Source organism: Ursus maritimus, unplaced genomic scaffold (assembly GCF_017311325.1).
Source record: "Ursus maritimus isolate PB19 unplaced genomic scaffold, ASM1731132v1 scaffold_2, whole genome shotgun sequence".
NCBI classification, from domain to species: Eukaryota; Metazoa; Chordata; class Mammalia; order Carnivora; family Ursidae; genus Ursus; species Ursus maritimus.
Window position 1 is genome coordinate 15,150,267 of NW_024424452.1, and position 23,121 is coordinate 15,173,387.

At 46.1% G+C, this 23,121-nt stretch overlaps 1 protein-coding gene and 1 long non-coding RNA gene across 6 annotated transcripts; one reads left to right on the forward strand and one right to left on the reverse strand.

The window, feature by feature from the left end:
- Window positions 1-1,969: 1,969 nt before the first annotated feature.
- Window positions 1,970-18,264, reverse strand: KCTD7 (potassium channel tetramerization domain containing 7). Of its 5 annotated transcripts, none has more exons than XM_040634997.1 (6): window positions 18,020-18,264; window positions 14,986-15,155; window positions 11,602-11,780; window positions 10,768-11,140; window positions 6,692-6,861; window positions 1,970-3,800 (listed from the first exon to the last, which is right to left on the reverse strand). In XM_040634997.1, exons 1-6 carry the CDS (start codon window positions 18,161-18,163, stop codon window positions 3,691-3,693), a joined length of 1,146 nt encoding a protein of 381 aa, XP_040490931.1. In that variant the 5' UTR covers window positions 18,164-18,264; the 3' UTR covers window positions 1,970-3,690. The 5 variants fall into 5 exon arrangements, with proteins under 5 accessions (XP_040490931.1, XP_040490932.1, XP_040490935.1 ...); XM_040634998.1 differs by lacking the exon at window positions 1,970-3,800 and adding an exon at window positions 4,846-5,518; XM_040635001.1 differs by lacking the exon at window positions 1,970-3,800 and having other exon boundaries at window positions 6,724-7,023.
- On the forward strand, window positions 9,933-14,879 carry LOC103670178. The gene is made up of 3 exons (XR_570511.2): window positions 9,933-10,060; window positions 13,108-13,319; window positions 14,571-14,879. It is a non-coding gene; the product is annotated as an uncharacterized LOC103670178 (long non-coding RNA).
- Window positions 18,265-23,121: the final 4,857 nt, after the last annotated feature.

The window sequence follows — 23,121 nt, forward strand, 5'->3', positions numbered from 1 at the left end:
GAATACAAAGGTAACTCACAGAATAAAACATTTGCAAATGATTTATGATTGTTACTCAGACTATAGAGAGAACTCCTAAAACTCAACAACAGCTCAGTTTCCATGAGATTTCTTAACATTTCTTTGTCTTCTTTATTTCTTTCAGCAATGTTTTAGAGTTTTCATTGTATAAGTCTTTCACCTCCTTGATTAATTCCTAAGTATTTTATTCCTTTTGATGCTATTATAAATGGAATTGTTTTCTTAATTTCTTTTGGGTTGCTCATTGTTAGTGTATAAAGAGGTGACTGATTTCTTTCTGTTGATTTTGTATTACTCCATTGCTCAATTTATTTATTCTAATAGTTTTTTCTGTGGAATCTTAGGGTTTTCTACATATAAAATCATGTCTTTGAACAGAAATAACTTTGCTTTTTCCTTTCCAATTTGGATGCCTTTTATTTCTTTTTCTTACCTAGTTGCTCTGGCTAGAACTTCCAATACTATGTTAAATAGAATTGGAAAACAAAAAAAATAAAAAACAGGTATCTTTGTCTTATTCCTGATCTTAGTAGCAACACTTTCTGTCTTATACCGTTGAAGAGAAAGTTAGCTGTGGGTTTTTCATACATAGGCTTTCTTATACTGAGTTTCACTCTATTGCTAGTCTGTTCAGTGTTTTATCATGAAAGGGTGTTGAATTGTGTCACAAGATTTTTCTGTATCAGTTAGTTTTTTCCCCTTTATCCTCTTAAGACCATCTTTGTATTCTAGGAATATATCCCACTTGGCCACAGTATATAATCCTTTGATATGCTGTGGAATTCAGTTTGTTCATATTTTGTTGAGAATTTTTGTATTGATATTCATAGGGGATAGTGGTCTGTAGTTTTTTTTGTTTTTTGTTTTTTTTCCCTATCGTGTCTTTGTCTGGCGCAGTATCAGGGCAACAAATGAGTTAGCATGAGTTAGAAAGCATTCCGTTCACTTTCAATTTTTTGGAAAAGTTTGAGAAGTATTGGTATTAGTTCTTTAAGTCTTTGGTAGACTTCTCCAGCAAAACCATCAAGTCCAAGGCTTTTCTTTCTTGGAGGGTTTTTGATTACTGATTCAACCTTGTCACTAGTTATAGATCTATTTGGATTCTCTATTTCTTTGTGATTCAAACTTGGTAGGATTTATATTTCTGAAAATTAGTCCATTTCCTTTGGTTAATTTGTTGGTGTACATATATTCATAGTATTCTCTTGTAATCCTTTTTATTTATGTAAAGTCAGTAGTAATGTCCCCTCTTTAATTTCTTTTTTTTAAGATTTTTAAATTTATTCATTTGAGAGAGAGAGAGAGACATAAGAGAGAGCACAAGCAGGGGGAGAGGCAGAGAGAGGGAGAAGCAGACTCCCCACTGAGCTCGGAGCTTAACGTGGGGCTCGATCCCAGGACCTGGTGATCATGACCCGAGCCTAAGGCAAACACTTAACCATCTGAGCCACCCAGGTGCCAATTTAATTTGATTTTAGCAGCTTGAGTCTTCTCTTTTTTCTCTGATATTCTAGCTAAATATTTGTCAATTTTGCTGATTTTTTTTAAGATTATATTTGTTTATTTGAGAGAGAGTGAGAGAGAGCCCGAGCTGGAAGCAGGGGCAGAGGGACACGGAGAAGCAGACTCCCTGCTGAGCAGGGAGCCTGACACAGGGCTCCATCCCAGGACCCTGGGATCATGACCCAAGCTGAAGGCAGATGCTTAACCAACTGAGCCACCGAGGCACCCCAATTTTGCTGATTTAAAAAAAACAACAAATTTTGTGTTTGTTTTCTATATTCTCTTTTTATCCTATTCATTATTTCACTTATCTCCACTCTAATTTTTATTTCCTACTTTCTGCTAACTTTGGCTCAGTTTGTGGTTCTTTTTCTAGTTCCTTTAAGGTGTATAGGGGCTCCTGGCTGGCTTAGTTGGTAGAGCATGGACTCTTGATCTCAGTGTCATGAGTTCTAGCCCCATGCTTGGGTGTGGAGCCTACTTTAAAAAAAAATTTTTTTTAAGGTGTATAGTTAGGTTGTTGATTTGAGATTTTTTTAATGTACATGTTGGCAGGTATAAATTTCCCTTCAGCACTGCTTTCAGTACATTCTCTAGGTTATGTATGTTGTGCTTTCATTTTCATTTGTCTCAAAATATTTTTTAATTTCCTTTATGATTCCTTCTTTGACCATTGGTTATTTAAGAGCATTTTTTAAAAAAATTTCACATTTTCGTGAGTTTTCCTTCTGCTACTGATTTCTAGTTTTGTTCCACAGTAATTAGAAAAGATACTTTGTATGATTTTTCAAAATTTATTAAAACTTGTTTTCTATGGTGATTACATGATGTGATACGATACAGGTCAGCTAATGCTACTGATGGAAACGTTTGCAGTATATAAGCATATCAAATCAACATGTTGTATACCTTCAACTTACACAGTGTTATATGTTGATTATATCTCAATAAAGCTGAAAATTTTTAATAAAAAAAAGGACTTGTTTTCTGGCCTAAAACATGTTTCACTCTGGACAGTGTTCTATATGCATTTGAGAAGAATGTGTGTTCCATTACAGTCAGGTGAAGAGTTCTATATTTGTCCATTAGGTATACCTGGATTATACTGTCGTTCATGGACTCTCTTTCCTTCTTGATCTTTTCTCTGGTTGTTCTACCCATTATTAAAAGTGAAATACTGAAGTCTCCAACTACTATTGTAGAATTGTCAATTTCTCCCTTAATTCTCTTCTTGTTTTGTTTCATATGTGCTCTGATGTTAGATGCACATATGCTTATAATTGTTATGTCATCTTGTTGGATTTAATCTTTTTCTGTATATGAAGTCCTTCTTGTCTCTTATAACGCTTTTTCTAATGTAAAATCTAATAATATAGCCACCCCAAACTCTCCTTTGTGTAATTATTTATTTCTGTCAACATAAATTCATGGATTCTTATTTTATTCAGTGGGTTATAACCCATTATAGTTGGCTCTTGAACAATGTGAGGGTTAGGGGTATTGACCTACTGTTGAAAATCTGCATGTAACTTTTGACTCCCCAGAAACCGGATGACTAAAAGTGTACTGTGGACTGGAAGCCTTACTGATAACATAAATAGGTGTTAATACATATTTTGTATGTTATGTGTGTTATACGTGGTATTCTTACAATATAGTAACGAGTATAGTAATAGTATAAAGTGATATTGAGCATCTTTTCATGTCTGTTGGCCATTTGGATGTCTTCTTTGGAGAAATGTCTGCTCATTTCTTCTGCCCATTTTTTGTTTTTTGGGATTAGTTTTTGGGTGTTGATTTGTATAAGTTCTTTATATATTTTGGATACTAACCCTTTATTGGATATGTCATTTGCAAATATCTTCTCCCATTCGGTCGGTTGACTTAAAAGGCAACTGTTGTTGATTGTGTCCTTCGCTGGGCAGAAGCTTTACATTTTGACGTAATTTACACAGTTTTGTGGGGGGGTTTTTTGTTTGTTTTGGTTTTTTGGAGCACCACACAACACAGAGAACTTTATTCATCCATACCATTCCAGAGAAAAGCAGGCTCACTTTCGTATGCTGTTGTCTTGGGCTTCTGCCACTTCTCTCTCAATATGTTTCCATTTACCCTGCTTCTTTTTCTCCTTAGCTGCTATCCTCCTTTCCTCTTCTGCTCGAGGTTTCAGGTAGTTGTAGCACTTGGCTCTGTAGGCCACACCAAGGAATAGGGTAGAGTAGGGGCTGCACTTGAGAAGCAGAGCCCTGCACTGCCAACACCATCTTTTCTGTAACCTTAACCAGATTTTTTTGATAAATACCAAAAATTTCCAAATTCCCAAATAGAGCTATATTTGGAAGTATAAAATTAGGCAATCGGGTAGAACATTCCCTGAATATGTCTGGAGGCAGATACATTCTGCCTTGACTTTCTGGGAGTGCCAAGTGAATAATGCCATCCTCATTTCAGCCAATAGTGATGTGGCCAGCTGACCAGGGAAGTCCCTATTTTTGTTAGGAAGCTCTTGGTGAATGTAGTTTCTGGGAAAAGGATGTTGATTATCCCTTCCAAGGATAGAGGATGGGGAAGCTAATTTATCTGTTCAGTGGGGTCTTGCAAGTGTCTTCTGCAGCCACTGTGGGAGTAGACACAGAGCTTAGAGAGAAGGGCTGAAAATGCTCTTCAAATCCTAGCAGGCCAGATGAGAAAGCTGAATCAGATGGGGCGCCTGGGTGGCACAGCGGTTAAGCGTCTGCCTTCCGCTCAGGGCGTGATCCCGGCGTTCTGGGATCAAGCCCCACATCAGGCTCTTCCGCTATGAGCCTGCTTCTTCCTCTCCCACTCCCCCTGCTTGTGTTCCCTCTCTCGCTGGCTGTCTCTATCTCTGTCGAATAAATAAATAAAATCTTTAAAAAAAAAAAGCCCGGGACCTCAGTGCAAAGAGTGCCTAACTGCCTGAGAATAGGTTGGGGGCAGTGTTGGACAAAGTGTCACTGCCTGGGCTGGCTACCAAATGCTGGATGAGGTATGGCCAGAAGTGGCCAACCAGCTTTAAAATGCAAAGACAGGGCAGTCATGAGTGGTGGGGGAGAGGGGGCAGTGAAGAGGACACGGTGAGAGTAGGGACAGTGGGCACCCATGACATGTGCATACACAGATGGGTCCCTGGGGTCGAGGTAGAGCTGACGGTAAGGTTGTAATGTTGGAAAGCACGCTACTAAGCACACTAATAAAGGCATTTATATTAGTTGATACACATTCTAGGGACTTAAACCTACTCATGATACCATCCAATCCCTTTACAAAAGTAATAGAGGTATAAAGATTTCAACTCAACTCTTAATTTATAAATTTCCTTTAATGGAGATCAAGCTCTAAGTTTTGTGGTGCTTTGGGGTTCTATTTCTTAATTTTTTGTAATAAAGGAGAAGTTTGTATACGTCTATTCCAAAGATCGACTGGAGCTAGGCCATCTGCCAAGATCACACGATATAGGAAAAAACCCAGGGTCTGTAATACATTAGGAGACTCTTCTAAAAGTCATGGTTTGTGGAAGGGTGATTCAGGTTGCTACTGAGATCACAGAAGGGTGGAAAAGGTGCATCACGGTCTGATTATGGGTCCCTTTTATGAAGTACTTCTGGATGGGTCAAGATGGTTCAATTCGATGTCTTTCCTGCAGTCGAGTTGGATTTCTTTCCTGGTGCACGACAGTCCTGTTTCCACTTAGCTCCAGGTGGTTGGAGGTGGTGGAATCCCAGGATATTTAGATCATGTCATTGCTCAGGAAGAACAAGTGTGTGAAGGAAGAAGTCCTCAGCAGTCGGGAATGGGACTGCCCTGTTCCTAAGTCCGAACTGACTGTTACTGTGTGTATCTGGGGGGAGGCAGGCATCCTGGAGGGGGAGGTAAAAGCCTGGCCATCGGATCTAGCAGATAACCTGGATCTGTGACTTTTGTGGTAACACTGTCAGTTTTTCCTTGTATTTAGACTTTAGAAGAAGATATTCATCTAAGGAAAAAATGAAATACCTAATGTTCACAGCTAATAAGATCATTGTAGAAATGACTGGAGAAGGAAAAAAGCAGCAGCACCTCATGACTCTTGCTCAGAACAAGAACTACCTTCACTGGCATCCTATTCATACAGGTGCTTTACTTTAAAGTTAAGTTAGAAATAAAGTCTAAAATTACATTTGAAAAATAGAGAACACAAAATACATGACAGAAAAACAAAATGTTATGGAATCAAAAGACAGGAAGTTAAAGGTAAGTAAATAAAAGCTAAAGGAAAATGCTGTAGGTTAAACAAATCAAAACGAAAAGTAAGTAAAGATAGCTAAGAGGTCATGTCCAAAATGATGACAAGGGAACAAACAGGCAGGGCTGAGACCCAGAGTCTAAAGGCCATAAGCCCCAAGCCAGGCACACAAGATCCCCTAAGCTAAACTAAAAAGCTTTACATTCACTTATTCTCTTGAGGCCAGGGGTCCTGGAAGGAGGGCTGAGGCCTCGGGCATCCTTCCCCTCATGGTCAGACTGCATAGCACATCTGTGTGGTTAGGCCTGTAGGCTGCGAGAGTCTGATTAATTCAGGCCGTCCTGGATCATCTCACCACACCTAGGGTCCAGCCAGGGAGCCATTACTCACCTCCATCACTGCCCACGAGCAGGGCCCTTCTCCACCTAGTGAACATACGTCCCTCACTAAGAAGGGTAGTACACTGGGGACCCCAGTTAGGTCCTTAATGCTCAGGGACAACTTAAAACCTACACATCAAAGAAAGTCTTTCTAATATTCCTTCTAGAGTATCTGCCTTTCAAATTTTCACAGGTTGAAGCAGGGGGAAGCCCTAAGCCCGAGAGGGGGGACACTGAGCTGCCAAGAAGAAGGGAGGGCTCTATTGAACACCTGTGAGGATTTCAGAAAAGGGCCCTGGGTTTGAATCCTGACTTTGCTACTTCCTAGCTATGTGCCCTTGAGGAAATTACACCTCCACGAGCTTCAGTTGCCAACTTGTTAAGTATTACTAGTGTATCATTACTATGTGGTTGTGCGCACAGTAAGTAGGTCAGGGAATACACTTGGCACAGGTGATACAGTGCTTTTGTTTAAAGGCAGAATAATCAGGGATTTAAGGAAGCAGTTGGAGGGCGGCATAGTTACCCAGCATGTCAAACTCACCTTTCAGGGTAATCCATGAAGTGACTCCAAGGGACATCTTGATGAGGACACTCATTATCCAGGAAGGTGTCAAACTCTGTTTTCGGAGGAAGGGCAACTCACGTCCATTTTCCTCAAGGAAGGGTCTTAACCACTGAGGCTCACATAAGCTTAAAGCCATTTCTCTCTCCCTTGAAAGAAGCGGTGAAGGATAAGGGGGATTTCTTCCAGAACCACCTGACATGGTTGTGAGCCACACAGTGACTGTGCAAGTGTGGTATCTTCCTCCCTTGGAGACCTCTCAACACAATAGGGCAGAGCTGTGTGCCTAGACTGGGTGGGCACACTCCTACCTGGAACAGAGACAAGGCTAGAGTCACTGCAGAAGGGCCTTCATGGGGCCCATCTCCCTTGTACTTCAAGCCAGGGCAGAAGTTCAGCTGCTGGTCTCAGGAAAGAGCCCACTTTATCGAGCTGAGCACCCCAAACATATCACATTTTAAGCAGAAATCAAGACGTTGTTTGCTGGCACAGTGGGGGGCAGAGGAGGGATGAGAGTAAGTCTCTAAAAAAAAAAAAGAAAGGCACAGCACCCAGGTTCTAATTGTTTACTTTAATGCCATGTGAGGGCACTGGGGCTCCATGCACCAAAGCGCTTACACAGACAGGTAGTGAACGAACATAGGAAGTGTTATACTGTGTACACAAACCCGACACCATACAGAAGGAAGACAGTGGACCCAGGTGACCTCCCACACTCCAGAGGCAACCTGTTCCTACACCCAGTCTTTGTTCCCGCCTCTTCAACCCCTGCGAACCCACCCTTCTCCCAATTAACATCTGTATACATATATGTTTCTTCCAGGATTCCAAAAAGTGCCTCTTCCACTCCAGTTCCCCACACTCCGGCTTCTGATGAATAAAGCCTCCCTCTTTTAAGGATGACAAGGCAGGCACTCACTACCTTCATGAAAGAGCCCCAGCAAAAAGGTACCTAAGAAAGCTTAATCACTTAGAATCAAAGACGGACAGAAGGTATGCAGGAGGATGTTTAAAATTCTCCCCGGGATCAAAACGCTCAGTGTAAGTAGTTTTTGTTTTGCTTTGCTGTCATTTTTCTTAACCTCTTCAGGGTCCAGCTTAGACCAAGACTGCACACTGAGGCTCACCCCGCTCTGTGGCTTGCAAATGTCATTCTTCTAGTCTTCCAACAAGCAACCCAGAACAGGAAGATTATGTCACCTGACCGGCCTGAGGCACAAGGCTCAGACAGCTCCCAGAATATCCTAAGCCCCAGGAAGAAAGAATAGAAACTTTCAGCGCACAGTTGACTGCCTTCCACACGCTAAGCACTGGACAGCCTCATGAGTTAACCAAAGGTAGAATATGAATGGTGACGATTCCTCTCTTTCTTCTATTTAGAGCGTTACCCAAAGAACTCCTCCATCTGGGATGTTGTGATGTGTTTCATTGTGGTTTTCTTTCAATCTTTGTTGTTGCCATTAAGTTTGTCATTTTGGTTGAATTTTGTTATGGCTGCTTTTGCACCATTCAATCCTATCTCCTAAATCTTTCACCTTCCCAACCAGTGAGCACAACACCTGGGAGAAAAGGTGCCCCAAGTCAAACACAACGGAAGCTCCAAAGGCAGGCACTTGGTTTGACCCATCAACATTATGCACAAGAATTCTATGAAAATATACTCCCTTTCAATTAGGAAGAAGCATTCATCCTTTGGAGCCCTCCTTCCTAATCCAACCCTTCTTATGCCCTAGACCTGACCATTTAGAGTTGAGAGGGATCCAACTGGGAGAAGTCACTTCCTCAGACATGACCTTTATCTGGAGGCCTTTACCACAAATCGTCACATCCAAAAGCACTTTTCATCTTGGCCTTGGCTTCTCATCAGAGAATGGCCAAACTGGGCCACTGACTTTTTTTACTTCATTTGGAAAGAGCTCTAAGCTGGCTGCCAGTATCCCTGCTCTGCCTGGTCTACTGGCCCAGAGCCTTGTCTCTCCCACAATGGCATAGAGTACACCACTGTGAGGATAACACAGGGCCAGAGTGGTCCAAAGGAGTGTCTCTAGCAAGGGGCCTGGGGACAGTGTCCTTATCCAGCAGCCCTGTAGCCCCAAGCTAGTCTTCAGGGTCCATTTTTGAGCAAACTTGCTTTTGAGCCAACCAATCACTCTATTTTACATGTATGGACTCTAAATAACCGATGTTCTGTGATGCTCTGAGCCAGGGGTGGGAACGAGAAGGAGCCAAGGCCAGATTACTGAAAGCACTGGGATTAATTGTCTGCCTTCTCCTCACACTGCCTTTCTCCTGAATAGCTTGCCTCAGTGTCTGTCCAAAAATGCATTTGTGTTAGGCAGTAACACCAACTGGAGCGACTTAAACGAAAGACTTCTGTTAGAACAAGACAAGAGCCATGTTGCTGGAGTAAGCTTCAAGCAGGGACATCAACTCCAGAACAGTGATGATTCATTTGTGGATGAGAACAACAGAACACAGATCTCAGAACCCGAACAACTGACTATACCTTCCTCTTAGATCTGTTCCACCATATAATGGGAGAGTGCAAAACCACGCCCCAGAATCCCTGTTCCACAGAGGGCCACGAGGTCACTGCCCTATGAAGGAGTTCGGCAAGGTCCCAGGACTTGGCCTTCTCTTCCTCGGAAGGATGCAGACATCTTCCGTTCCCCTTCACCCTACCTCACCAGTCTGGTCTCGTAGGACTGAGACCAATGAAGCTGTCCTCACCAGTGTTTTACATATAAAAAAAAATCTCCCTACAAAACACCCAGGACAGTCGAGTGCAGTCAACGATTACAGGGAGAAGCCCTTAATGCAGCACAGAAATGCTATGTTCCAATTACTGGTGCTGCATAGCTCTTCCTTCAGGAGATGCATGTCCATAGCTTGCTTAACAGCCCTAGTCTGCAGATGGAGCAAGAAGAAAAAGCAGTGGGAGCAGAACCTTGTGGATCTTTTTCTCTCTCTGAGATGTGGAGAGTAAAATGTGATGGAGGTTTGCTGCGATCGTCCTACAGCTCCTGGTATAGCTGTGCCTCCCACCCAACCCTTTCTTTGCTTCCTTGGAACAGACACTCTCCTAGGAGAACGTGAGCAGGATAAAGCAACAGGGTTTAAAAAAGAGGGGGTTCCTGTCTACAGAGGTTCACCACAAATTGGATGCTAACACATGAAATGGCAGCCAAAGAGACATTCTGAGCCTCCAGAAAGGGTGCCACAGCTCAAAGATAACAGAAGATCTGTGCAACTTGCCTGCTTGACTCCGGGAATCTTCAAAAGGAACCTCTGAAATCTGCATTACAGCCCTGAGGAGATAACCCTTCAAGCAAGGAAGGTTGGTGGAAGGTAGGAGAAGCCAAGGCCCTAAGGCAGGGCTGTAAACATTGTGCTCTTCTAAGGCCAACCTGGTGCACGGCTTTGGCAACTATGGTTACATCTCCAAAAGGTGGTGAAGAATATGTTTCAGGAGGGAGAGTCTTTCCACATCCTAGAACAAACCGTGAAACTATCCCTGGGGGAAGAGGGAGAGAGGATGCTTCTTCTTCAGTCAGGGGCTGTGGGGTAGTTCCTTGGGTAAATCCCCCCTCGTATTCTGTGTTCATACCTATATGCTAGGCACAAGGAAGGGATACTCGAACAGGGCTGAGGACGTGATTACGCCTATATTAGTTTGGTAACGTGGCACTAAAAAGGGCAGAAACTCTCTTGCAAGGTCGAGTGTGACAAAACCTCTCTGGACTTCCCGGTCAAGCCCTAGCTAGCCAGACCCCATCAGCCTCAGGCAAAGACTGCTGTGCCTTGAGGAAAGGTCAGGTGAGTGCAGGTACCAAGTCCCTGTGGGCCAAAAGCCCTGAGCCTGACCCCGAGGTACAGCCGGGAGATTGGAGCTGCCAGGGGACCTCCATCCCCTTGGAGCTGTGCCTCAGGACTTGGTCCTCACCTCAGCAGGTCTGGGGCAGTTAGGATCCCTTCCAGGGATCTTACTCCCAGAGCCACTAAAGAGAATGGACACCCTCCTTGACGGGACTCTGTTCCCTACCAGGGCTACTCACCACCACGTGATCTTGAACTCATAGATGGGGCGCTTGCAGTAGTAGTGGTTGATGAGGTGCTTGTCGCACACCCCGATGCACTGGTGGTCCACGATGAGGCCCTGGGCTGACAGGTCCGTGACCAGGCAGTGCAGTAGGTCATAAACATCAGCCACAGCCTCCCAGGGCCCAAAGGACACATCCACTTCGCAGTGGTGCTCAAAGAGCTGCCCGTCGCTGTCGCTCCGCTCGAAGCGCAGGGAGTTGAGAAGCGGACACTCGTAGGGGGTGATGGGCATCTCCTCCTTGAAGACACAGACCTTGAGCTTGGCAAAGCGGGCCTTCCGCTGTACCGCACGCAGCCGGGCGATCTCCACGATCCGCTCCAAATGGTCTGTGGGAGTGAACACAGCACCCATCACTGGGACAGGGGTCAGGAGGCTGGGGTGGGGGGTGGGCAAGGCAGTGTCAGGGCACAAAGAGAGAGCCCCAGTGAAGGCAGGATCCAACAGGAGAGAGAGATCCTGGGGAAGGGACTCTGTGGGCTTATGAAGGGCACAAACTTAAATAGGGGTCATGGATCACCATGGCAAAAGGAAACCAAAAAGATGGAATGAGGACAATCCTTTTGAAATGTGATTTGATGAGGTCACAGGCAAAGCGGGTCCTATTTAACCTGAATGTTCCCAGTGTGACTGGGAGGGGAGGGCAGAAAGGGAAGCAGGAATCTCTCCAATCTTAAGTAACGTAGATGAATCTCAGACCCACTTCTTCTGGTGAAGACCTAGGCCCGGACAGATGCCTTGCAACCCTCCTTTCCCACACCTCGACCACCCTGGGCAGTTGACCCCTTACCTTTGTAATAGGGCATGAGTCCCAGAAATGCCTGGCGCACTTTCTCCCCCTTCAGAGGCTGCATGTTTTCTAGCTGCTCCAGGAGGGGCCCGATGGCATAGTACTGGGCCTCTTTGTACACAGCCCGTACACGCTCCCGGGGAGGCAGGTCCCCTGAGCGCAGGAAATTCAGCACATCTCTGAGCGAGAAGGAAAGAGAGTTGGTGAGAAGGAGCTGATGGGTCTGGGCAGTGCCACACAGGAGTTACAGCACAGAAATCTGGAACCAGACTACCAGCTGTGTAACCTTGGGTAAATGAACCTAACCTCTCTCTATGCCTTGATTTTCTCATCTGTAAAATGGGGGAAATTAAAAAAAAAAAAACTACCCCATAATGGTATGAAGGGCCTAAGTGAGTTAATAGATAAAAAGTGCTTGGAAGGGGCGCCTGGGTGGCACAACGGTTAAGCGTCTGCCTTCGGCTCAGGGCGTGATCCTGGCGTTATGGAATCGAGCCCCACGTCAGGCTCCTCCGCTATGAGCCTGCTTCTTCCTCTCCCACTCCCCCTGCTTGTGTTCCCTCTCTCGCTGGCTGTCTCTATCTCTGTCGAATAAATAAATAAATTCTTTAAAAAAAAAAAAGTGCTTGGAAAATACCTGGCACCGAATAAGCCCTCAGTATGCATTAGTAACTGTTATTATCAGTATCATTACTATTATATTTATACTTATTATTAGGTATGGTATTTTTTATTTTTATTAGGGGTTATTATTATTAGGTGTACATAGGAATAATGGAAAGATGTGATTTCTAGGCTCCTTAATCTATATATTTAAATCGAGGTATAATTAATATGCAATCAAGGTACAAATCATATAGTTGGATTACAACCACCGCCTACACCAAGATACAGAACATTTCCATCTCCTTAAAGTTTCCCTCTGCTTCTTCCCATTCAATCCCAGAATTCTTCTATCAACAAAGATAAGTTCTGCCTCATCTTGAAATTCATATAAGCGGAAGCACACAGTACGTTCTCTTCTATGCCTCGCTTCTCTCCTTCAACAGAACGTTTCTGAGATTCATCCCCTATGTTGTGTGTAACAAGCTCAGTGGCCCGGCATTGAATGGATACACTGCCATTTATTTACCCATTCTCTTGTGGATAGACAGTTGCGTTGTTTCCAGTGTGGGGCTCTTACGAGTAAAGCTGTGACAAGCATTCCTGTACAAGACTTTCTGGGGGCCCATGTTCCACCTTGTCTTGGGTATATATTAGGAGTAGAATTGCTCAGTCATAAGGTGAAGTGCATGCTTAACAAAATGGCTGTAGCATTTTACATTTCCACCAGCAATGCGGAAGGGTCCCCATCTTCCACATACCCTCGCCATTAGTCTTATTCTGTAGCTATAAAGGCATCAGATGCCTACCCTAACACCTGAACAAACTGGTGCCTGCAATGAATAAAATACCTACTGCATTTTCTTAAAATAAAGACTCACTTCTTTTCATTCTATCTTTCAGATTCCTTAGCGCTAAGAATAATCAGATCCTTCACTGGGAGGTGTGGGAAGGTCTTTTCTGTGAAGATATGTGAGCAAACCCCGAGATCAAGATGTCGCCTCCATAGTGGTCTATGGCCGTGATGTAATACCAGCTAACACTCACTAAGTACTAATCTGTGTCCGTCACTATTCATGTGTTACCCCTTTTAATCACTTCAGTGACATTGTGGGGTAAGTGCCATTTTAGGTCCATTTTATCAATGAGGAAAAGGGGGGGCTCCAGGAGGTTAAGAAAGCCTTACTAAGGAGCCACAGCCAGCGGGAGCCAGATGCAGACATGGTTGACTTCAAGCCCATACCCAGAGTGGTCCAGACTCTAGTCCACGGTGTTATTCACGGATCACGATGGGAAACTGCCCCAGGTGACGGCTCAAGCAGCCTTCACAGTGGGTACTGGGAACACATGAACTGTACCAGCAGAGAAACGCACCTGACCAAATGCCTTAAACCCCTATTTTATTTTATCTGAGTCTTTAAGCACTCCATCTGCGGATGATGAATCATAGGCCACTGGAGTCCAACAGCCCAAGGAAAAATGCCACAATATCCTGCTTTCTGCCACACCCTTGCCCGCCTCTGACCCTCTCCAGCTATGGCCACCTGGGCATGGGCACATCAACCTAGAGCCAAACCCTGTTTCCCCCTCCCCACAACCTCTTTCCAAATTAGTCCTCTAGGATCTTAAGCAAACCTTGGTCTGCTCTCAAAAACATAACCCCGGGGCAAGGCCCAGCTAAAAGTGCTGTGGGAGCTGCCAGCTGGGGCCAGCACTTTCCTCCCCCAAACAGCCTGCAAACAAAAATCTTTTTATAGCTCTGCGGAGCGATGTGACACTTTGTTTTCTCAGCATTGGAGGCAGCTGACAGCCCAATGGGGACACCCAGATGGTTCAAAGTAAATTGTTTGACCAGACGCTCCTTTCTGAGGATAAAAATGACCTTTCTCCCAGTGCGGGCAATCCTACTGGGAGGCCAGCACAGAGACGTAGTGGTTGGAGAGTTTCTGCCTCCCTAGTCGATTTGTTGAAGGTCGAGAACGGTATTAGTGCTCTAGTCACCTCCAAAGTTAGACTGAAGGGGCAAAGAGCTTTAGCCACATGCTCTGGAAGGACCTGACCAGGGGTCACACCAAGGCTCCTTATGTAATCGGCATGGCAGGCCTGTAAGGCAGCTATAATTATTTCTCATTTCACAAATAAGGAAACTAAAACATAAAGTCTTTAAACTGTTCATGTGTCAGGTGTCAGAAGTCCTTTCTTCGGAAGGGCTATTTTCTTTTTTGAGTTTGTGTCTTCCCATGTTTTAGTATTAAAAGGACAGTCACAATTGAAGGTGTTTTTTTAAGAAGACTTTTCTTGGCAAAATTAAAGGATGGCAATCACGTATTAGCCCTTCCCTCACCTCTTTCGTTTGTCTGTTTTAGACTATTGAAGGAAGTCTGAGAACCACGGTGGACACCATGTCCCTCCCTAACGGCAGTGTGGAGCCCTGGATTCTGAATCGGAGGGTTTTCCCCAAGAAGTTGTTTTGGAGCACCCCACACCCCCGCCTCCAGGTGGGATCACAACTATTCCCCACAGATGACAACTTCCTGGTCTTCAAGTTCACAGGACAGAAGAGTTTCACCACATCCAGCCAGTGCGCGTCACCTGGGATTTCTCTGGCTGCCCTCGTCGCCTCTGGGAAAGAAACTATGACTTTGATTTCATTCAATAAACATATTCTTAAGTTCCATCAGCACATTTGTTATTTCCTCTTCTAGGTATTATAGACGACACCAGAGTCCCCGACACTTACTCGCTAGGGCTACAGAGTTGACCACAGAGGGGGAAACATACCCAAAGTGGGTGCCGTCCCGGTCGATGAAGTACCGGCCCTCGGCGTCGGTGGGGATGTAATGCCGCCCGCTGAACATGGCCGCCAGCATGGTGTCTTCATAGCGCCGCAGGGTAGACAGGCGTGTGGTGAAGTGAGCCCCTCCAATGTTAAGGGGGACAACCTCGGGAAACTGGAAAGGAACCACCGGCACCTTCAGCCAGACTTTGGGGAGTGAGAGCAGGGGCTGCTCTGTCTGCAGTCTCCGTGGGTCTCATTAGCGCTGCACCATGCAGGCAGCCAAGGCAAAAGTCTGGGAGTCTTTCTGACTGCTCTTCTCTCTCCTCCCTTTCCGCACACTCCTCAGCTGCCAAGTCCACCCCACTGTCCCCCCGATAGCCATTAAATCAGGCCTCCCCACACCCAGTTCTACTATCTCTGCTCTAGAATGAATTTGCCATTTCTATGCCCTTGCTTATGCTGTCTTCTCTGTCCGGAATATTCTTCCCACTCTCCCTCTGTCCATCTAGCATATGCAATTGCCCTATGCGTGGTGTGCGTTGTTCACTGCACAAGGGCACCCGTCTGCGAGTGACCTGCTAGCCCAGCTGTGTGCCCTTTCTCCGATGCACCCCAAGGCACCATATATGTTAGCAGCAGCCACTCATTCTAAAAGCTTCTCTTCAAGTTTCCTGATTTTGTGAGCATTTCTGCTCTTTTGTCCGTCGCCTGCCCCCAAGAGGGAGTTAACTAAGTATTCCCTCCATTGTGCCTTCACCATGTGCCACGCTCTCCTCTTATAGTGCCTAGCATGATACACGGGCAGTTATTTACTCCTGTCAGTCCACCCTTCTAGGCCCCAAGCTGCCTGAGGGCAGGGACAGCATCTTATTCACGAATCACGAGGCCACCCACAGGGCTCGTAGATGTTTGTGGAATCATTCCAGGCATCCACTCCGCATTCTCTGTCCCTCACCACTTCTCTCCTACTTCATCTGTAGAGTGAGATCAGTCCCCAGTCCAGCTCAGGTTCTGGAGGCGAGGGCAGGGGGAGGAACAGGGAATGATGGTATAGATTGGCCCAGAGAAGCTCTGGGTTCCCCCGAAAATGCTCAGGGGAGGGGGAATATCTTTCACTGCTTGTAGTTTTAAAAGAAATGAAACCAGTTCTCTCTCATTTTCTCACAAACCTCCAGATTAACTAAAATTTTATACTAGGGCATACTTTTTCATATTACAACATCTCTCAGGCTCCAGTGTATATTTTTCTAGATAGTCCTTTCCCCCAGCTTTCCAGTTCTGTTTTTTTTCCACATTTTTTTTTTTTTGAGGTATAGTTGACACACAATGTTACATTAGTCCCAGGTATACGACACAGCGATTTGACAGGTCTATAGCTTATGGTATGCTCACCACAAGTGTAGCCATTACGTGCCACCATATGTCGCTATTAAGATATCATTGACTTTATTCCCTACGCTGTACCTTTTACCCCAGTGACTCATTCCGTAACTGGAAGCCAATACCTCCCACTCCCCTTCACCCTTTTTGCCCATCCCTGTACCCTCTCTCCTCTCTGGTAACCACTGGTTAGTTCTCTGTATTTATGAGTCTATTTATGCTTTGTTTGTTTGCTTTTTTAGATTCCACATGTAAATAAAACAATATGTTTTCAAATTCTTTGTGCAATAAAGTAGGATACAAATACATTAAGTCAAAGTTACCCAGAGCCTAATGCAGTGCCTGGCTCGCAGTAAAGACCCAAATACGCATTGAATGAATGAGTGAATGAATGAATGAGTGAATGAATAAAACAGAAAGGTGTGTACAGTTCTCGTGTATGTATGCACTGTTAGTCTTCTGCAACCAAAGGACAGCAAATGCCTTCTGCTTACTCTATAGCTCCTCTGAAACTATTGTATGTGCACACCAAGGACTAAAATATTACTTTGGAATAATAATACTTTACATTTCTGGAGCTCTTTACACCTTTTCCAAAGACATCTCATACCAATCCAAGTGTTTGCTCCATAGTAGAGCTAAAAAGACTGAGGCACAGAGGAAAAAGCAGTCAAAAACAGTTTTAGATCTCACATGGAACAATGTACCTATGGGGGAGATGGCCTACAGTCTCTGGGTCCTGCGCTCTTTCCTCTCAAATCACATTGTTTTCCCAATGACAGTGCACAAAAGATAAGCACCACAGTATTCCTGATGGCTTTTTTTTTTTCCCCTCCAACTGCAAAGAGTACTTCTAGGGTTTTGCTCATTGTCACAAGAAGTGGTTCCCGATGTTGAGGGTATAGGCTTCTAACCCTAAGAGGAACAGCCACCCCCAGCCCAGCCCTGCCCCTCTGGAGCTGACCATTTTCCTAGGACCCCACACATCACAGGCTCCCTTATCCTGCACTAGACCTTAGCTCCTATCTCCTAGTCTCCTTCTTCAGTGCCCAGGAGTGCCCCACCTTCCTCCTCTTCCCTTTCTCTTGGGGGTCATTTCAGCTCTAGATGTGATACTGTCATACACGTTAAGACCAGTAGGAGCACCCCAACACAGGAGCTAGTGAAGGAAGGCCATGGAGTTGTCAGGTGAATGTGGACACATCTATTCATCGGCCCTCTTCTTATCTGCACAGAGTCCCTTACCCCACTGTCTGGGCAGCTGGAGATTAGGTTTGGGCAACCACCAAGGCCTCCTCTTGGATTTCCTAGAAGACACTCTCCTCTTGGGGCTCCGAGGTCCCCTTCCCACAGCCTATCCTCCCTCCTCTGGTTGGTAAGGATGGGACATAGGGGTGGGACTATAAACCAACCTTGCAGTCCGTGAATTCTGGAATCGGGGATTGGGGGAGGGGGGCCAGGTGTGCCAGTGGGGCAGGGAAGACACACCTGGAGCGTTTTACCAGGGGGTGGGTGGGCCGGGGAGCATAGGTCCTCTGGCGCCGCCCTCAGCCCGACCTCTGACCGCAGCCTCAGCACTGCTCACACCCCAAGGTCAGCTCTGCTGGGCACCTGCTTCTCCCTCTGCGCCCCTTCCCACGCCCCACCCCCAGGTACCTCCTGGGGCAGCAGGGGCAGCGCGTGCCCCGCCTGCGTGGCCGTCGGGGTGGCCGGCTCCAGAAAGTCGTCTTCAGCGTCGGAGCTGGACATGGCACCGTCTGGGCGACGGCTGTCTGGCTCCCGCCCCGTGACTACCACCATCCCTCTGGCTCTGGACAGTGGGCGCGGCTTCGGGCGGGCGGCGGCGGCCCGGGCACTAGCGCCGAGCAGCGCCTGGCATGACGCGACGCGGCGCGGCGCTGCGCTGCAGACGGGCGGGCCCGGGGGGGCCGAGAGCGCAGCGCGCGAGGGCGGGAGGGCGGCCACTCCCTCAGCGCTAACTGGCTCGCGGACCACCGCGCGGACCGCAAGGCCACCGGCCTGACCCGGCCGCCCCCCACTATTGGCCGAGGCGCCTCTGGCTCCGCCTTCGATTGACAGGAAACTCGTCCAGTCCGAGAGCAGGCAGCGCCGTCGGCCTGCGCCCGAGTGGCCACTGGAAGCCGGGCCTGATTGCCTGCCCTGCTCTTATTGGTCGTCGGGCCAGCAGGCCCGCCCCCTCCACCCGCTATCTCCCGCTCGGCGCGCAGGGCGGGCGCGTGGGGCTGCCGCCTCTACGCGGGCACTCCTCGTTGGCTCGGAGGGCGGTTCCCGCATCGGGGTCGGCGCCTCCTAACTTGAGAGGAGGCAGGGCTCACGACCGAGTCGTTCGTCTGTCTGCAGGGCAGTGGGTCCTGTGCCTCCTCGGACGTCGAAGGCCAGGAAAATCCGGGGGGGACCAGGTCACCCCAGTGGAGGTGCGGGAGGAGAGCTGAGGATGTGGCGGGAGGACGGCTGAAGTCGCTGAGCTTGTAAGAGAGGAGGGGCAGCCCTGCGACAGGGGCCAACCCTCCTCAAGCCATAAGGGCTAAACCTGGGTTTCCAGTCCTTCCTGATTGCCTCAAGCAGGAATCTGAAAAAAGAAAACGCGAAATAGGAGCAACCGAGTTCAATTAAGAATGGCAACGACTCTCCATCCTCTGCCTGCCGTTCCTCCGCAGATGGAGACAGGCCCTACCCAAAGCAGCTGACAGACTGTCTGCAGCGTCAGCGATTGTGTCCCCTCGCAGGGGGTTAAGGACTCTGGCAGGGATCAAGGTTTGAGCTCTTTCAAGCCATTTTTACAGCCAGTTCCTCATCCGATCCTCCTACTGTTGTGACAGAAAGAGAAATTGAGACCTAGAAGATCCGAACAGCTTCAGAGAGGTCAGCAGTGAGCTGGAGGCACAGCACTAGAAGTCTTCTAGGTCCGTGTTTTCTCCCACCTTACTTGCAACAAAATCACTTGGGGGGGGGGGGCGCTTGTTAAAATACAGATTCCAGTGCTTCCTTCAGGGAATCTGATTTGGTCTGTCTGGAGTGAAGCCCTTACCTGGGCATTCCTAACAAGCTGGTAGGTAAGACTGATGTTGCAGGTACACGAACCACACTTTGCGTAGCACTGCCCTAAACGGGGCCCCTTGAGGCTTCCTGTTATCTACCACTATCTTATTCCGCCTTTCTCAACAATATATATAACAAAATTTCTTCTTTCTATCCTATGACAATTAGGATGTTTCGGCTGTAACAGAAACTGCAGCCAAAAACTGGCTTAATAAGAGAATTTTATTATTGTACATAACAAGAAGTCTGAGCAGATCCTGGGTTGGTTCACCAAGTAACTCAACTGAACAAGGAGTTACCTGGACCAGCTTCCTTCCATTTATCCACTCTGCCAGATGGCCTCTCCTCCCCTAGGAATCCATTTGAGAAAACCACGGAACTAAGGGCTCTCAGGGAGACAGTTATTCCAACTCCTTAAGGAAAGGCTGTATAGAGAAAACGAGAAGGGAGCCCCAGAGGCCCAGGAGTTAGGGAAATGCATGTGCAACCAGTTTTACGCTGCATTCTGAATGTGTTGGAGTTTTCGTTTTCCCTTCCTGCTGAGGATTTCCTTCAGGAATGTAGTTTCCCAGTTACTTCTGTGTACACAGTGGGGGGACTCCAAGGTCAGCAGCCTGGAATGAGGACTTGCTGAATGAGTAGGAAGGGGTTGGAACAGGCTTTCTGGGAAAGCAGGGTAGTTTGCTGGCAGCAGCCATCTCCACCCAGCAGTGGAATGACTTCCAGGCCAGTTCACATGAGGGCTGTAGGGAAAGGTCAGTGAGACTTGGAGAGAGGGATGGGGTGAGTAGCAGATACTCATGCAGGGGTGGCGGCTACTCGCAGAGGCAGCCTTATACCCTGGGATCACTTCTCCAAGAGCAAACCAAACAAACAGGCCTGAGATCAAGCCCTGAGATTAGTAACTGATTCTATTCTCCCGTGTCTCCCTAAAGAAAAGAACTGAATGCCGGCAAATCTCTTAAAGTACTGATGTAGCTACTGAATTTTCTCTCCTGATTCTGATTTGTTGAATAAATAATTTAACAACCATAAAGGAAATGAAAACAGAAACAAAAGCATTCATCTTCTTTTCCATATTGCCTTCTTAGTTTTAATTTCGATTTAAATATTTTAGACATATAAACAATTATGGACACTAATAATTGGAAGCCCATGTACTTAGCTCCCAGCTCATGAAACACAAAATTATAAACAATTGTATCTGCACACACCTCCCTAATCTCATTCCTCCCCTCCTAAATATAGTATGTATTATTCCATGCATGTTTTCTCTTTAGTTGGGATATATAACACAGACAAGTGCAAAACCATATATGTACAGTTTGAAGAATACTTATAAAGGAGATACCCATAAAACCACCACTCAATCAAGAACTAGAACATTGCCAGGCCCCACATTCTCCAAGGGTCCTCCCTGATGAAGACAACCTCTGTTCTCCCAGAGGTCACCAACACCCTCACTTTTCTGACAATCATTTCCTTGTTTTCCAAGCTTAACCACCCTTATCTAGATCTCTAAGCAATGCAGTTTAATTTTAGCTGTTTTTAGACTTTTTAAAAAAGATTTTTTTTAGAGAAAGAGAGAGCAGGGGAAGGGGCAGACGGAGAAGGAGAGAGAGAATCTCAAACAGGCTCCCCACTGAGCATGGAGCCTGACATTTTATTTTCTCTCCTGTCCTACCAAGATCCTATGTGTATCCATTTAAGCATCTCCCTAGGGAATGCCTTTGTGTGTTCCCTTTCCAGCACCTGGCCACGGGACAAAACCCATCAGATTAACCCATCAGCCTTCCATGCTCTGCCTCTGGGTGAATGCCATCCTCGTGTGAATTGGTACCACTATAAATGCATGATTAACCATGCCGCCAGGCCATCTGTCCATGTGTTTCTTCTAGTCAGCTCTCTTCTTTTTTTTAATTGAGATATAATTGACATGTAACATTATATTAGTTTCCGGTGTACAAACATAATGATTCAATATTTATATAAACTGCAAAAAGATCACCGCTATAAACCCAGTCAATATCTAAGCTTCCTTTTCTATTTCCAATCTTATTCTTTCCAAGACCCCTCTGCGCTCTAGGAAATCGCCCCTCCTTCCAGCAAACAGCAATTTGGCTTTTATTGCATAGATTGATGAGGCTATCAGGCGTGAAGAACTCCCTCAACTTCCTACCATCTCCCTGGTGCGTTAACCTTCTTCTCTGGGTTTGAGGCTAAGTCTCCCAAGGAGGCTCTAACTTTTCCAGGATTCTTACTTGCTCCATCAGTCAGCCCTTTTCTGTCCTGAATTTTCAGTCTCTCTCTCTGTATCTTTTCTTTTGCTGTGGCCTTTTTAATGTGCCAGTTTCGCCCATCATAGCAAATAAAAATTCTTCTTCAATCCTGCATCCTTCTCTAGATAGCACACCTTCTTTCTCTGTCTCTTCGTAGCTGGTATCCTCACAAGAGTCCCCACGGCTTCCTCCACTTCCTTATTCCCATTGCAAAGTAGACTTCTCACCCTCACTGAAACTGCTCTCCCCGAGATCAGAGTGGCCTCCTAATTGCCAAGCCCAACAATCTGTCCTTGAACTCTCTGAAGCATGCCACTGTTGACCAGTTTCTCTCTCTTAAAACCCCTTTCTCCTCTGAATTCCATGAGCCTCTTCTGTCTCTCCTCTCCATCTCTTTCCCATCTCCTTTGCAGGGCTCACACACCCTCTCACCTCTTCAGAGCTGCTGGATCTCAGGATTAGCCCTTGGCTTTCTTCTTTCCTGTTTTACGTACACTGTTAAGGTGATTTTGTCTACTCGCATGATTTCAACCACATACGTTAAATATTCTCAAATTTAAATTTCCAACCCAGCTGTTTCTCCTGAACTTCATGCCCTTATCTTACATAAAACTGCTACTTCACATCTCTAACTGGATGACCCTAAGGGAAATTTGAAGTTAACACGTTCAAAACCTGACTCAGCATCTTCCCACCAAGCATTTCCATCCTCTCTTATTTCCCCCAATTCTCTCTCAATTCCTTGTTTCTTATCCATTGGGCACAAAGGGAGAAATATCATGGCTGAGAGGAGGGAGTTAGAGGGTTGGCTTTCCCTTGCTCTCCCAGCCTTGAGGACGATGTTGTTTGCCAACCGCTTCCCAAGGCACAAAAACTTGGCTAATGGCCCACTTGCTCTCAACCCAGCTCAGCTCTCCCCCAGCCTCTGATGCACTCCATTCACTACCCACTGCTATTCCTCAGCCTGGACTTCTCTACCTATCATCAGGTTGGTAAATGTGACCGATGTTCAGATTGGATCTCTCGCTTCTTTTCTGATCCCTCTTAAGTGTGCCTCACTGAATGCTAGAAGCTTAAAACCTAACAGCTACTTTTCCCAGAGTCCCTTGTATCCTGGATTCCATGCATGACCTAACTTTCACCAAGCAGATCAACGTACTTGAGACTTGGGTCGGAGGCCATGATTCTTACTCTTTTGGGAGGCAAGCTCAAATGTGGAAGTGTTAAAACTTCCTTTTTGCTGTGGTTGTAGCAGACTTCCCGGTATATACCTTCCTGAATGTCAAAAATCAGGGTGGAGGCATATGTTTTGTTGTCTTACTACTACTTCCTGTAACACCTCCAAGGTACAGTAACAATGCATGGCACACAGGAACTCAATACATGAATACTGAAAGAAATCTGTGCTATGATCACACT

What these genes read in the sequence shown, in the direction of transcription:
- KCTD7 (XM_040634997.1), bottom strand. Translation starts at nt 18,163, where the DNA reads ATGGTGGTAGTCACGGGGCGGGAGCCAGACAGCCGTCGCCCAGACGGT. An exon ending in TGCCCCTGCTGCCCCAGGAG is followed by an intron (nt 15,156 to 18,019) that starts GTACCTGGGGGT and finishes GTTCCTTTCCAG; the next exon opens with TTTCCCGAGGTTGTCCCCCT. An exon ending in ACTCATGCCCTATTACAAAG is followed by an intron (nt 11,141 to 11,601) that starts GTAAGGGGTCAA and finishes TCACTCCCACAG; the next exon opens with ACCATTTGGAGCGGATCGTG.